Source organism: Dermochelys coriacea, chromosome 3, assembly GCF_009764565.3.
Source record: "Dermochelys coriacea isolate rDerCor1 chromosome 3, rDerCor1.pri.v4, whole genome shotgun sequence".
Taxonomy (NCBI): Eukaryota; Metazoa; Chordata; order Testudines; family Dermochelyidae; genus Dermochelys; species Dermochelys coriacea.
In genome coordinates this window covers 56,659,239-56,675,623 of record NC_050070.1, presented here as the reverse complement: position 1 = coordinate 56,675,623, position 16,385 = coordinate 56,659,239, and the positions used below count along the sequence as shown (strand labels likewise).

General features: G+C 41.3%; 2 protein-coding genes across 3 annotated transcripts in view; one reads left to right on the top strand and one right to left on the bottom strand.

Annotated features, from left to right (window-relative positions):
• The window catches only part of B3GAT2 (beta-1,3-glucuronyltransferase 2), a 60,006-nt gene extending 51,005 nt beyond the window's left edge, over nt 1-9,001 (top strand). Inside the window, exons 3-4 of the mRNA XM_038397192.2 lie at nt 7,846-7,994; nt 8,081-9,001. Of these exons, the coding sequence (XP_038253120.1) occupies nt 7,846-7,994; nt 8,081-8,167 (236 nt within the window). The 3' untranslated portion in view covers nt 8,168-9,001. The remainder of the gene's footprint in view (nt 1-7,845; nt 7,995-8,080) is intronic.
• The window catches only part of SMAP1 (small ArfGAP 1), a 225,809-nt gene continuing 216,665 nt past the window's right edge, over nt 7,242-16,385 (bottom strand). The window contains exons 10-11 of one of the 2 annotated variants that reach the window (XM_038397189.2): nt 15,427-15,755; nt 7,242-9,680 (exon numbers count right to left, since the gene is read on the bottom strand). In XM_038397189.2, the coding sequence (XP_038253117.1) occupies nt 9,546-9,680; nt 15,427-15,755 (464 nt within the window). In that variant the 3' untranslated portion in view covers nt 7,242-9,545. The remainder of the gene's footprint in view (nt 9,681-15,426; nt 15,756-16,385) is intronic. The other variant, XM_038397191.2, reaches the window with a different exon arrangement.

Here is a 16,385-nt window from a genome sequence, read left to right as displayed (position 1 = left end):
TCAATCCTTGAGGGGGCTGTTTAGGGATCTGGGGCAAAAATTGGGGATTGGTCCTGCTTTGAGCAAGGGGTTGGACTAGATGATCTCCTGAGGTCCCTTTCAACCCTGATATTCTATGATTCTAAGAGCAAGCACTGCCCTGACAGGTACTACTAAGCGGTGTTCTCCTGCTTTGGTGCACACACACACACACACACAAGCCTGGAATTCCTGGCTGGAACCACCCAAACAACTACTTCAGTTTCCAGCAAACAAGTAAATCCATTTAGAAGGTGATAGAGTAAAATGGAAGAACATGATCAAAGTAACACCTGGATTAATTTTAGGGAAGCTTTAGGTATCTGCTTTACAAAACTCATGATGTCAGCCTGTAACACACAAAGAAAATATACATCCTTGGATAAAGAAAATGAAGAGAAAGAGAATGCTTCTAATTTAAGCAGCATTACAAAACCCTGTTACCAGTACATCTGCTTTAGTAGTGCTGCCATGACAGTACCCTCTGCAGTCTGCAGTGAATTTTAGTGCTTGCCTTTTGAACCTCCAAAGCTGGATGAACCTGAGGCTGCTGTTGTATCCAAACTTGGGTGGAGTGAGCTGTAGTGTGATGTTCTACTGATGGGCATTCCCACCATGGAAAGCCCTGGGACATTTCTCAAGACACTATTTTCATGTATTTTGCTTAGAGGCTAAGTCAGGGATGAATGTTTTCAGTGCCAGATTTATTTATTTTTAAAACCCTAATCTACTCTTTAAAAAATGTCCTGCTGTGGAATGAGATGGGTTTTTTGCAGGGAGATAAGGGCTAGGCTGAAGCCCATAACAACATTAAGGTTTTTATTTCTAACAAACTTTCAAATGTATGAGGTGTATGTTGCCTTATTTCCTAGGCTTGGATAAATCTGGCTTTGGAAGCCAGAGAATCTCTGAGGTTGGGATACTGCTCTTAAAGAGAGTACATGCAAGTTACTTTAGAGCGGATAAGCTTTTTGTTGTGCTTGTTCCTTGAAAGCTACTCAGAATGTTTTCAGTCAGGAGTTAATTGTCTCATCTGTGATAATGGCCAGCAGTGTAGCCACTGACACTAAGGAGCTAACATTCACAACTGCTTACTTTAAACAAAGGGATTATATCCACAGATTAAGCAGCAAATGCTGTGCAGAATAACAATTTTCTTTATAACTTCCCACAGAAAAGCAGCATTGGCTGGGCAAATTGTTAGAAATGTATTCTTTAACTAGACAATGATACACATAGCATGTTCTTGAATTGCCTAGGGTGTTTGCACATATATAACATTTTTCTTTCAATATTCAGGAAAAGTGAACATCTCCATTTATGACAATAGGCCTGCTTCCTTGGTGAGGTCTTACTGGTGAGAAGGACTTCAGTCTTTTTCTCAGCTATGGAGCCATTTAGTTTCTGCCCTTACAGAACTAAAGACAAATGAAGGGAAAAAATGAATTTGCCTACTCAGGCCTTGTCTACATAGAATCATAGATTTTAAGGTCAGAAGGGACCATTATGATAGTCTAGTCTGACCTCCTGCACAACGCAGGCCACAGAATCTCACCCACCACCTCCTGTAACAAACCCCATATCTGAGCTGCTGAAGTCCTCAAGTCGTGGTTTAAAGACTTCAAGGTACAGAGAATCCTCCAGTAAGTGACCCGTGGCCCATGGAGCAGAGGAAGCCAAAAAAACCCCATGGCCTCTGCCACTCTGCCCTGGCGCTTTAATCCACACTAGAGGGCTGTAAATTTCAGTGCACATGAGCATGTTGTGTGCTAACTGGCCAGTGTGGACTCTGATGGTGCTCACTAAAAGTTCCTTAGTGTGTGTGATGTAGCTCTGTTTGAAACAGCACTATGTTAACCTGCATCATGTAGAGACGCTCTGATTGTCTATACAATTAAGATTGAGTGGCAAGGCCAAAAATATATTTAGCAGAAAGGGGAACCAAGTTAACAGTTGACAGCAAAGGTAACCTTGAAGAAAAATTCTAGTGTTTGTCAGAATAGCACTTTCAGTGATAGAGGAAGTGTATGGGTGGGGGAATAGAGTCCAGTTTTGAGGCTGCTACCTTATGCTGCAGGACACTGCGCTATCTTGCCTCCTTCCTCCCCCTTCCAGACTTAGGTGGCAGGAGGCTGCATTCACATGGTAACAGCCATACTGGGTCAGACCAAAGCCCAGAATCCTGTCTTCCAAGAATGGCCAATGACGGGTGTGATGGCTGTCAGCCTTGGCTCCCTGCCAGCCCATGGGATCTGTTTAAGTGAGGGGGAATAGGCTAAGCTAGATGGGGGGAACTCAGTTAAGCCAGTTGTGGGGATGTAACCTGTTGGCAGCCCAAAAGTTTCTCCTCTGGTGTTTAGAATAGGGAGTAATCTTAGCAGTAGGGGTGTGAACTGGATTGGGAGGGAGGGAGTAAGGAAAACTGTAATAGGGTCGTTAGTGGGCTGGATTGCCCACTAGTTAATGCCTATCCACTTGCAGGGGCAGTGGTAGGGGAGCCCCGGCTCTGACCCAGGGCTCTAGCGGGGTCAAGAGTTGCTAGGGCCTCCTTGATAACTAAGTAGACTACCTCCGATGGAAACAACTTCCTGCTGAGAAAGAGAACAGGGTGTTCTCCTGCTACAAGTTCCTGAGGTAACATTGCTCTTTGTCTGACATCAAACAGAGCTTTGAGAAGTCTGGGTGGAATAGTACTGGTTCTCAGGTCAACCGGTCTTGTAGTGTCCTGATCCCCTTGTCACAGCTTTTGGTCTACTGGACCCTTTTGCATGCAATGTCTTTTACCATGTCTATCAAAGAGGCAAAGATGATGGTGCTTTGGTATGAACTGTTGATAGCACTCTGCCAAAACTGCTGTACTTGCCGCTTTGCGGAAGGGATGGGCAACCTGCTAAGGCCTGAACTTAGTCCACCAAAAGTCATAGCCACCCCTTCCTCCCTGCCACAGCATACCCCACGTAGACTTTGGGGGTGGCCAGTTAACACTTGGTTGGGGTAGCTGTCAACAGTAGCATAGCCCAGGGCGGAGTGCCTTTTTTTTTATTTTTACTCACCTGGCAGCGCTCCGGCTTGGCAGGGGCCTTCGCTCGCTCCCAGTCCTCGGCAGCATTTCAGCAGTGGGGGCCTTCAGGGCCACTGAGGACCCGTAGCACCGCCCGGTGAGTATGCCTGCTGCCCCTGTTCACACCTAGCTACGGCACTGGCTGTCAAACCTGCCTCTCTGAGAGCCTGTAATACTGCCACCATGTGCCTTCATATGTTCAGCTCAGCTTTTGCTGTAGAGTATTATGTCAGGTGGGTCAATGTACATTAGGTCAATGTAGGTGGCTACGTATGCCCCATGCAGCTGTAACATTCTATCCATCGATGCTGGAAAGTGGCTGTGGCCCTATAATGTTTAAAACTGGTACAGCCTTCATGGTGTGGAGAAGGTGCTTTTTTTTCTTTAGATTCAGGTGTCCAGGGGATTTGCCAGTTTCCCTTGGTCAAGTCAAGGTTGAATATTTACTTAGTGGGTCAACCCTAAACATGGGCTATGCTCTGAATTTTGAAATGGTGTTTATCTTCCAGAAGTCAATACAGAACTGTCACCCCATCCAGCTTGGGCCCGAGCATGCTGGGATTCCTCCATTCTGTGGACTCTTTGATGACTCCCTAGTTCTATCATGGCCTGGAGTTCCTGGTGAACTGTCTCCCATATATTCCTTGGGAGTGGCCGTGGGCTCTCATGTGTCTTCCTCTCTTGTTTGGCATCGGTGTGGTGGAATATCAGGTTGGTTCACCTGGGTACCGCTGAAAACACCTGGGTGAATCACCAACTGGCAAATTTGTTACTCTGGTTCAGGCTGCAGACCCTTTCCTACAGGTACTGAGACAGCCTTGTGGTGCTGTGGCTTGAGATTCCGAGCTCTGGCCTGGGGAAGAAACTGGGTGATGGAGGCCCTCTTATCCTTTCCAGACCTTCAACAGGTTGATGTGATACACCTGGGTGGACTGCCTTTACTCAGGTTGCTGGATCTCAATCAACCTCACCGACCCATTTCACCACTCTGAAGTGGCCTTGCCATCAAGCCAAGAATTTGGATTCTGAGGTTGGCAGCTGGAGTAACATTCGGTCTCCGGGCTCGAACTTGGGCCGCTTTGTTATAGGCTTCTTGGTGTGTGTATTGTGCCTTCTGTATGTTTTCTCTTGTGAAATCCCCCAAGATCTTCAACTTGTCCTACAGCTGTATAACACATCACGGTGTTCATGCTTGTGCGTTGCTCTTCCCGTTTCCTGGAGGAAGTCCATAATTCCCCTTGTCTGCCTCCCATATAGTAATTGAAATGGGGAGAACCCTGTGGATGCCAAACAGGAGAGTGGGGATCAGGCGGTCCCCATGTCAGGTTTGGTGGTCACAAACTTTTTCAGCACGTTCTTCAATGTTTTGTTAAACTGCTTGACCAGCCCATCAGATTGTGGAAGGCACACTGACATCTTTAAGGACTTGACCTTCAGTAGGTCACACAGCTCCATCAGTTGTGAGGTGAAATTTGGACTTTGTCTGTCAATATTTCTTTCAGGTTCCCCACCCCAGCAAATGCTTTTGAGTTCAGTAGCAATGACAGCCATTGTTGCTGAGTGGATGGGAATGGCCTGGGGGGGATCTGGCGGCATAGTCCAAGACTACATGTATGCATTTGTGCCCTGCTGTGGACTTCTCTAACTGGCTCACCATGTTTATGCCTATTCGTTTGAAGGGCACTCTCACAATGGGTAGTGTTAGCTGGGGGACCGGCTTTTGGCCCTTCCACTGGCATTCTGGGCATAAGGCACAATAGCCTCCCGCCTCCAGGTGGATGCCCGGCCAGTAGAATCTCAGTCACCGATCAAGCGTCTTCTCTCTTCCCAAGTGACCCCCCCTATGGGGCTGTATGGGACAACTGTAGTACCCTCCTTTGAAGCTTCCTCATACTAGGAGTTGCATTCTGACCTTTCCCATTCTAGGATCCTTCATCGCCCAGTATGCCCTCTCGCCTATTCAAAATGGGGCCACTGTTTCCACTGCTGGGGTCCAGTAGTTTTCTGTCTGCACAGGTAAGCTGCTCATAAACCTTGCTCAGTGTGGGGTTATTTCTTTGTTAGTCCACAAAGTCCCCCTCATTGAAAAGTAGGTCTTTGGCAAACTATGGCAGTGGCAAGCCCCTATGGCCCCAGTTGGATCAGGTGCCATATCCTTCACCCAGGGGGAGGGTCTTTCTTCATCTTCCTTTGATCCCCCTTCTTTCCAAGGCTCCCTCTTGGCTACTGCGGCTGTTTCCTGCCTTCTTGGGTCTTCCAGCTCCACTTTCTCCAATGAGGTGCTTGCCACTCTGCCTACTTCTTTGAAGAACTTCCATTCATGCTCAAGTATGACCCAACAGGGCAGGTCTCTTGCCACTGCAGCCTGTAATGTTTCCATGTGTTCTTGCATGGTCAGCCGTACACCTCTCGTTGGGTAGGGTCAGATGTCCCCATAGATACACTGGAGGTCAATTTACATCCTCAGCTTTACCTCCTGTCCCCCCTAGCCTCTCCCAAACTAAAATCTGGCTACAGCCTGAGTCTATCAGCCCCCTGTACAGACACTCTATTTGCTTGTATAGGGAGCATCATCTTCCCAGGGCCCCTATTTCAAGCCCTGTTATTGGCTGTCCAGGCCTGCTCATAATTACAATCCACTGATGGACAGTCCTTTCTGAAATATTCTAGCTGATCACATGCAAAACAGCTCCCAATGGGAGGAGTTGGTTTTTCATTAGGTTCTCCCAAGGGAGGGAATCCCCTTGGATAAGATTACTTGGCTCAGCCAGGCAGGTTATTATGGTTATTAGGGGTGGACTTAAATGTTTTTCTCTTAGCTTTTGTGCGCGTACATGTTCCCTGCCCCCATTAAGGTTGTACATCCAAGCTTTCCCAGTTACCCATTGGTGTTCACTTATTGGTGCTCCTGGAGGACTCAAGGCACATAGGACTGACTTTCGGCGTTTTAGCCTCTGGCCCAAGAAATATCAGGTAATTCTCTGACAATGCTGCTTCTGCCAACAGTTCTGGGTGATACCTTACAACTCATTTGCATTCCCCCACTGGAAGGATTCAGGCAAACTGTTCTATGACCATCTTTTCTGTCACCTGAACCCTAGTACATCCCTCTGGCTGGAGCCATTGCTAGCAGTGTTCTGTCAGGCTCTGAGTGACTGCCCATGGCCGTGGGGGTGGGGGGAGACTTCTCAAAGCAGACTGTTGGTGGTAAGTTTCTACTGAGATATTTAAGGTGTCTGCTGTATGTCAAAGCAGTCATTGTAAACAGCTATTGCCTATGAACTAATGACTCAAACTTCAGAATCATTTCTGATCATCTAACACCTCAGTCAGTGAGGAAATTAAGGTTTCCCTATTGAGAGAGATAGGGGATCCTTTGCTTTTGCACCTCTGTGACCTAGGTAAGGTGGTGGGGGAAGGACAGATGCATATAGAAAGGACTGAAACGATAAACTGCCTAAAGCTCTGTCCCCAGAACTAATCAAAGTGTTCAGAAAATATAAACTGTTTTACCTGAATCAGTTTCAGAATGGCTTTACAAGCTGTACTATTTTTAGATCTCCCCTGTTGGTACTTGACTTGCTAAAGTGGAGACCATCTATTTTCAGGTCTAACTCAAGTACTTGCAAGATGGCAACAACAGCACTTAGAAGCTGTTTTGCATGTGATGCATGAAAATAATTCCTTTTTATTCAATTGCAGTTTCATGTCTAAAAAGGATGCTGCACTTAAGGGACCTGATAAGATACTAGAGTTCCCTCAGATGCAATAATTTCAAAGAGTATCCCTGCAGGATTATTGTAGTAGAAAATGGGACAGATGTATATGCCAGTAAAGTTTACATTTCAGACTGCAGCATTAAATAGCTCTTGCCAGTATTCCAGAACAGATTTCAAAATTATGTTGACTCCTTTGAGAAAAATACAATGGACACCATTCCAAACTGCCCTTGAGGAGCATCTTATTGGTAAATGTAACAGGTCTGTTAATGGATTCCTTAGACTGAGCCTCTATAATTTCTTTTTCCTGTAGGCGTGTTGCCCTTGTGTTGAATAATGATTTTCAAAAACTGGCCAGCTCATATTATAAACACATGTCAGACTCCTTAGTCCTAAAACTTGTCAGTTGGCTTGTGTTAGGTTAGATGACTACAAACTGGAGATCTGTGGCTATTTCTTTAATAAAGAAACTATTAACACAAACAATATAAACTATAATGCCAAAATCAATCTAAATTCAATTGAACTCTGTTGTTGGAAGGCAAGTAGAGATCCTAATCTTCAGTAACTAAAAAAGCTGTCAGGTCAGAGAAGACACTGAGCTGCTGTGGCTTAGTCATCCTGTTTTAACTCACCTTTATGTTTGAGGTGGAAGCGTTTATAGCACATGTGAATTCATAACATTTGTATTAGCTATTTATATTTGCCAAGACAATGAAAAATAAGAGAAAGTATTTTTTTGAGAGAACACAGTTAATCAGCTAAAAGAAAATATAAAAACAAAAAACTGATTTTGTTGCACCATAGGCAGTTGGTATAAACATGCAGAAATTAAGCGATACAGACAATTTCACAGCAAAAAGCAATTTCATCAGTAGGTTTTAGTCAACAATTGTAAGGTATGTAAAAGTCTACCCAAATAATACATAGGAACATAAAACAAACAAATATGCAAGTTCTTAACCAAGGGGTTGGGAGATTTTCGGATTTAAATGACAGCCACATATACAGTTAAGTTTTAAATTTATTTTAAAAATTGTCTTAAAGGATTTGCTGTGAGCCTTCAAGTGATTCTGTCAAACCCTAAAGCTGTATTCAAACGCCGTGGGTCTCAACCAGGAATGCAAGAATCTGATTTTCTGAACCAGATAACAACTGTGGAGGAGCTGGAACCAAAAGCAAACAATTGCACAAAGGTACTAATTCCACTACCATTGCAGAGTGCTTACAGCTCTCTTTGTATATTACCTAATACTGCACTAATTAACCTTCTGTTTTTTAGGTTCTTGTATGGCACACTCGAACAGAAAAGGTAAATCTAGGTAATGAGCCAAAATTCCACCTAGACACAGTTAAAATTGAGGTATGATCTGGAGATATAACTGTGTGGGACATACTATATAGGAAATGGATGTGGCTGAAGATGCCTGACTTCAGTCAATTAAGAATTCAAGCAGTGTACAATCTACCACTCTGTGACATCCTGCACGAGTCATCTGATGGACTTCTGTGCAAACAAAGATTTGTCAGATAAGCAAATCTGATATCTTGAGACATAACATCTTTTGTCTTGTTTTGCATGCATTTCTCCACTCGGTATCATTGAACTGAAATATAAGCATTTATTTTAAGAGTTTCCCCATAGTAATACCAATTAAGACAAACAACTGAAGTGCAACGTTTTCAAAAACGAGGAGTCCTTGTGGCACCTTACACAGCTACCATGCTGAAACATTTTCAAAAACATTTATCCAATTTAATTAATGGAATTATTATAAACTGGTTTTAGATCGCAAAATATTGGTCACCAAAAATATTTGTTAAAAGCACCTTCCAGATTAAATGTGTTTTTCTTGTATTAAACAACTTTCTTGAAGTTACAGTGACAAGGTAAATCATACAGTATGAAATAAAAACCACACAATGGTTTATGGCTTTTATCTTTTTAATATAGGGAAATTACATTTTATCAATATGAGGCACCATAAAATGTAAACACAATTACTGTCAAACCTGGATATATCTGCAAGGACAAAAAGTATCCGTATGTGATAAGTTACCCTGTATGCATATTGTGCAATAAGTTCTCTATATTAGCACTATGTATACACGCATGGAGCCAAATTATATGTTTTGTCACAGGAAACTCAAATGGATCAAATATTCATGTTTTAAAAGAATAAACTAAATATGTGGAACTACAGTAATATCCAGGTTTATCTTGCTTTCACTAATCATGTTCCCCGTTAAGCACACCATAATATCACCACAGTGAAATGAATGATAAAACACAGTATGTTTGATACATTAAAAACACTGTTCAGTGATGCATTTACATTCTATTTATATGATTAAACATTTGTTCATACAGTACCTTCTACAAGGATTACTGGGTAATTTGGGGGGCAAGGTTTATATATTTAGAGATATTACTAACATGATTGATAGCTACATCCCTTATATGCAAACGTTTGATCTATAATTTTGAAAAAAAAATTGAGTATGCAGTTGGTAAAGCAGCTTCTTGATATGGTTTATGAAATCATATGTACTGTAATATGAAAGAGCTGCCAATGATATATAAATGTATTTTCAATCTGCTTTCCACCACATCAAATTTAAATCAATACAGACCACAACACGGTCAGTTAGATAACTTCTTAGTGTGAACAACTGGGAAAAAGAATAAATGCATTTGAGCAAGGAATGGCAAGTGACTGTTCTGCATGAAACTTGTGTTGCAATTTTCATTTCCACAGTTGTGTGCTGAGAGTCTGACCCGAAGAGCTTCCTGTCCATCCTGCCACTGTATTGGGGGGCTGGCCAAAGCCCATCACATTGCTGGAACTATTGAGATTCATGCCAGCCATTTGCTGATTCATCTGTGAAATGCACACACAGTTCTAGTTAGTACTGGTATTAAAGCACACGCACTTTTTATCAGCTTGAAACAGTAAAAGGGTTCCTAAACTAGGTAAATATAATGTTAGGGAACAAAATGGTTGATTGATTTAAATTATTAAAATCAAGTAGCTAAATCAAGGTTTCCTGCTTGCTGATTTAAATTAATCATATTTTGCATTTGTACTTTAGTTATTTTCCTAAAGAAACGCTAATTCTTATAAGTTGATAACTGCAAACAACATGTTGTAATAGTCAAGTATAGCCTTGTGCTAAATATGGTACTTTTTTTGGCTAACCAGCAAGATATGATATATCTATACATATTTAAACAATTATTTAGATTAATTCACCTTTAGAGTCTTAATTTTTACATTTTGTTAGAAAACAGTGAATGATTTATTAATTAGATTTAATATTTTATTTGTGATTATGTCAAGCTCTATTTGGATGGAAATTCAAATATACAAAAAACAGCATTTTAATTTTTTTATTAAATCAAACAACCTTAAAAAGTACTTGCTGCACCAGCTTCCTCCAGGCCCCAGGGATGCTCAACCCCCCCACAACGCTGCTGCCTCTTCCCACCCCCATCCCACCTCTTCCTGCCCAGTTCCAACCGCTCCCCCAAGCACCTCCTGCACACCATGGAATAGCTGATCATGGTGGGCAGGAGGCGTTGGGGAGAGGGGGAGCTGGCTGCCGATGATTACTCCAGCCGTGGGTCACCCTCGGAGTCAGCACCTATGGCTGGCTATAAAAGAAAAAAAAAAGTTTATTTTGCATTTAAAAATAACTGAGGTGTACCTACTGTCCTGCTTGAGCACAGGGGGCTGGACTACATGGTTCCTTCTAACACTACATTTCTGACTACAATTTATGAAACAAAGGAAGTACTAACTGATTTTGGTCACCATGTCCTTTAAGATTTTATAAACTAGTAGATCTTATCCTCGCACACCTAATTTTTATTCATAGATTGGAAAAGGAAAACAAGCTTTCCTGCTTTTTCAACTCCCAACTGGTTTCTTAACTTTGAATAAACTAATCATTAAAATGAACTAGTTGAATAAACTGAAAACAAAGAAAACAAACAAACATTCTCATTGCAGAAGAGGCCACTGCTGTCAAAAGCTGGTTTAGCACATCAACAAAGTCTGCTTCCAGGTGATTGGACAATCAGGAAAAACCAAGGCAAGAATTGTGTATTGCTTAATACTGTCTTATCACTAAAACATTTGTAATTGGAGAGGAATGATAAAATCATTACCTTGCTCCTTACGTCTATAACAAAAACATGAAGTGTACTTTAATGGGTTATATAGATTTATTTAATTAGTAATGTTCTGGTCAGCTTTGCAATCTGAAAATATTAAGGTAAACAGCATTTCTGAGTATGAATAAACTAAAATGTATCTGAAAGTAGTGGCTGCCATTCTGCTTTGAAAAGTAATCACATATGTAAACAACATAAATGGTAAAGTAAAACAGTTTTTCAAAAATTTCAGTCTTCAGCTAAGATGTTAACAGTTTTTTCCAAATTGTTAACCTGACATGTGTCCCTCACTGGACAAAAAATTTTTTTGGATATCTGTAGTAATAGGTCTCTTACCTGCTAGTTCAAAAAATTGAGTAAACTTATTCCACAAAATAAAAATAGTTTAGCATTTTAGTCCATAGGTTAATCTATCCTGCATTTTGTAACTTCCATCTTTCAGTTATTACTGGCTTGACTTTGCATATATGAATAAGAGGAGTCAGGACATTAGCTATCATAATATAATTTTACTCTAACAAAGTGAAATATTCATTTAATAGTTATTGTGAATGTTAAACTACTTTCAGCAAAATCCTTCACACTGATTTTTTTTTTAAAATTACAATTCAAAAGTGAGTGTACAATCCTGTTTATCAAAATGGCCTCTAATCTGTTGTGTTCCTCCTCAAGTCATCACTTATCCAGCAACTTCTACTCATTTAAAATCCTCATTTCTCCCACTACTGTTTTGTTCCCAGAACACTTCAGATAAATATGGTTAATTAGTGCATATTTATTCTGCAATTACATTTGAGTTTCTTTGTCACTAGAATATTTTGGTAGGAGAAGGCTATTTTTATATTCATTCTTGAAAATTACTGCAAATTAATTACCTTGGTAGAAGATAAGCAGTATTCTTGCCACCTGCCTAAAAATGACTAATTTTTTGGATCATTATCCTAAAATTAAATGAAAGGTAGTAACTAGATGTCCTTTTTAATTAGTTAAACCTTTTTTGTGAATTAGTCTGTCCAAATTTTAAAGAAATGAACTATGAATGATCCGGCTTTACAGAGAATTTTCTGCAGACAGAGGCTAAAGAGTTCATGTTTTAAAAAAGTGTTCTCCATCCAAATTTTAAAATTACGTTTGCAGTGTGATACTGAATTTCTAATTGTATCTGTGGGGAGTGAAGGCTCTTGAGTATTTCAGATCTTTTATGAATTGAGTTGTCTGTCTCTCATTTGCTGATCAAGGAAAGTGCAGTACAGGAACTCCTCACTTAAAGTCCTCCCAGTCCTCCTCATTTCGTTCCTACGTTGCTGATCATTTAGGGAATATGCTTGTTTAAAAGTTGTGCAATGCTCCCTTCTAATGTCATTTGGCAGCCACCTGCTTTGTCCACTGCTTGCAGGAAGAGCAGCCCGTTGCAGCTAGCTGGTGGGGGGCTTGGAACCAGGGTGGGCTGGCAGCCCTCCTAAGTTCCCTGTACAGCATCTGCCCAGCAGGCTATCAATTGCCAGCAGTTCAGCTGTCCCTCCCCCCACTGCCGTGTGCTGCTCCTGCCCTCTGCCTCGGAGCTGCTCCTGGGAGCCTCCTGCTTGCTGTCCTGGGGTGGGGGGGGAGAAAGGGGAAGGGCAAGGGGGCTAATGTCAGAGTGCCCCCCTCCCCCTTGCAGTCCGCTTACCCCTTCTCCATATAGAGCAGGCTGGGAACATGGACAGAGACAGACAAAGAGCACTTGGGGCAGCAGCTGCTGTCTCAACTTCCTGATCCACTTAAAAATGAGATCAGCTTACTCAAAGGGGCAGTGTGCATCTCTCTCTCTCCCTCACACAAAGGGTGCGTCTCTCTCGTCTGCTATGCTTGCTGTGTCACTTCCCTCCATTCCTGCTGCCTTGTAGTGGGAGGCTACATTAACAACGTGAAAAGAAAAGGAGTACCGGTGGCACCTTAGAGACTAACAAATTTATTAGAGCATAAGCTTTCGTGAGCTACAGCTCACTTCATCGGATGAAGTGAGCTGTAGCTCACGAAAGCTTATGCTCTAATAAATTTGTTAGTCTCTAAGGTGCCCCCGGTACTCCTTTTCTTTTTGCGAATACAGACTAACACGGCTGCTACTCTGAAACCTGTGATTAACAACGTGTTAACCCCTGAGGGCTCAGCCAAAAGCTAGTTCATTATTTAGCAGTAAGGCATTCCCTGGGAAATATCTCACCCTCTGACTTCACCACCTCCACCAAGCTTCACAATCATCATCGCTGTATACAGTATTAAATTGTTTGTTTGAAACTTATACTGTGTGCGTATATATAAATATAATATATAGATTTTTTCTGGTGAAAAAATTTCCCTGGAACCTAACCCCGGCCCATTTACATTAATTCTTATGGATTCGCTTATCGTTTCACTTAAAGTTGCATTTTTCAGGAACGTAACTACATTGTTAAGTAAGGAGTTCCTGTATCTCATATTCTTGAATGTTCTGTATCTCTAGATCATAAAGCACACCGACTTCCTCCTTTTCATGAACTATTACAAAACGAACCTATCCAACAGACTGTTTTCAAACCAGAAAGGAAGGCTTTATTTTATTTACATACAAAAGCCTGTGATTTTTCCAACTATATTTTATATAAATTTATTAGCAAAATGTTTGTACAGAATTACATATGCCACAAAAATTACTTGAGAAACAAATATTTAGGTATAATTATTGGTAGATTATATACAATTATGTACCTATCTTTTCATTTTTTAAAAATGTCCTGTTCCCAGAAAACCCCTACATGGAAAAATGCAAGCTGGTTTGGGACTTTTTTTTTTGAGAAGTATTCTGAACTTATTTTTTTAGAAAATGATACAATTGTAAGATTTGACCTATAAGAAAAAATATTTTATACCCTAACAGGATTGATAAAAATAAATTTTAAAAATGATTTTTAAAAAATAAATTAAATACAAGGTTTTTTAATAAACATATTTATCATAATTTCAAATTTAATTTAATGTATGTTGAAGCCTACACTTAACATGATAGATTAAAATCATTTACATTAAATACAAAATGAATGATTATGCTGTACATGTTTAGCCCCTTAAACTTCCAACAAAATCAAAAATTAATTTAGATATAAAAATTAACATTTCTCTTGAAATATTTGCTCTTAGAATATTACACTGAATTGCTTTAATCAGTAGCCCCCAAACTGTGGGGTACACCCTTCTCAGGGGCATAGAAGTATACTGGGGGGCATGTGGCAGGGCCTGGGCCAGCCCTCATGGGGCTTAGGGAGGGAGTACCACCAAGCCCTACTCTAACCCCAGCCCAGCCCTACCCTCATTCCCTCTCTACCCCCAGCTTCGCTGCCAGCCCAAGCTTTTCCTAACATCCAACATAAACCTCCACCACTGCAACTTGAGACCATTACTCCTTGTTCTGTCATCTGCTACCACTGAGAACAGTCTAGATCCATCCTCTCTGGAACCCCCCTTCAGGTAGTTGAAAGCAGCTATCAAATCCCCTTCATTCTTCTCTTCTGCAGACTAAACAACCCCAGTTCCCTCAGCCTCTCCTCATAAATCATGTGCCCCAGCCCCCTAATCATTTTTGTTGCCCTCCGCTGGATGCTTTCCAATTTTTCCACATCCTTCTTGTAGTGTGGGGCCCAAAACTGGACACAGTACTCCAGATGAGGCCTCACCAATGACAAATAGAGGGGAATGATCACGTCCCTCGATCTGCTGGCAATGCCCCTACTTATTCATCCCAAAATGCCACTGGCCTTCTTGGCAACAAGGACACACTGTTGACTCATATCCAGCTTCTTATCCACTAACTCCTAGGTCCTTTTCTGCAGAACTGCTGCCTAGCCATTCGTTCCCTAGTCTATAGCAGTGCATGGGATTCTTCCATCCTAAGTGCAGGACTCCACACTTGTCCTTGTTGAACCTCACCAGATTTCTTTTGGCCCAATTCTCTGATTTGTCTAGGTCCCTCTGTATCCTATCCCTACCCTCCAGTGTATCTACCACTCCTCCCAGTTTAGTGTCATCTGCAAATTTACTGAGGGTGCAGTCCACGCCATCCTCCAGATTATTAATAAAGATATTGAACAAAACCAGCCCCAGGACCGACTCTTGGGGCACTCCGCTTGATACCGGCTGCCAACTAGACACGGAGCCATTGATCACTACCCCTTGATCCAGACGATCTAGCTGGCTTTCTATCCTGATGATGATGATTTTGCATGTGATAGAATACATTTACTTTAAATGCATCACATCTGTAATACTATGCCGCCGTCTCAGACACGGAAGAAACAGTTTCAAGTCACAGGGTCAACAGCACAGCAGAGCTACATACAGCTTTCCCAGTATAGCTGAACTCCTAGTATGTGAAAAACAAATGGTTTTATTCATAAAACAGTAACTTTTATCCAATATAAGGGCAAAAAAATCCTCACCTGAGAGATGTTCCATTGAGCTTGTTGATTTTGTTGCATGCCATATTTATTTTGTGCAGTAACCATTTGTCCCACCATTCCTCCTTGGGGTCCAATGACATTTTGAGGAAGTCCCATCACACCAGTTTGTGTAGTGCCAGTGAAACCATTGGGCATTCCCATGCCCACCATCATACTTGTGTTCTGTCCTATGACAGGCACGGATTGTCCCATAATATTTCCCATCATCCCAGCAGCTGCAGGCACAGGTACTCCAATAGGTGGAAAACCTTGAAAATGAGTTGGTGGTTGTGTGGTAAATGGCATGGAAGAAGATCCCATAAACATACCTGCATTTTGGAAGGCGAGGGGGAGGGGAAGAGGAGGAACAGAAAGGAAGAAAAATAATTTTTACTGATTTTTTTCCCCCAACATTTGAACCACTAAATGCCAATTTTAGAAGATAATTTGTAGAGTTGATTCTGTCCACACCATTGTACACAAAATCAGTGTCTGGCAAAACTGAGAAAGTGATAAGAAAGAGTGGTGCAACAACAAAAAATGGCACAATAAATAACAGTTTAACTGCCAAAGCTGAGCTCTGCAGCCTCAGAGCCAAATTTTTATCTCAGTTGCACCAGCACCTCTTTTCTTAGTCACACTACTGAAAATTAGTGGATTCCCACCAGTTTAATGAGATCAAAACATGACTCTTTGTAATGATTTAGGAGTCTGCTGTTCACATACTGAGGAATCTCATTGCATACCCAAGTAATGAATGATCATACAACAAAAAATCAAATAATAAAAATTAGGATGATGATGATGATTTTGTATGTGATAGTTTATAATACGAGAACAGCTGTAACATCTAATAAAATAAAATCAGTCTGAATCCTGTACTACTTTTTCTTCTAGTCTTAATGCTTCATTCATTTTAACTTTTCAGCTGTGAAAATGGTAAGAACAAACAAATCCAC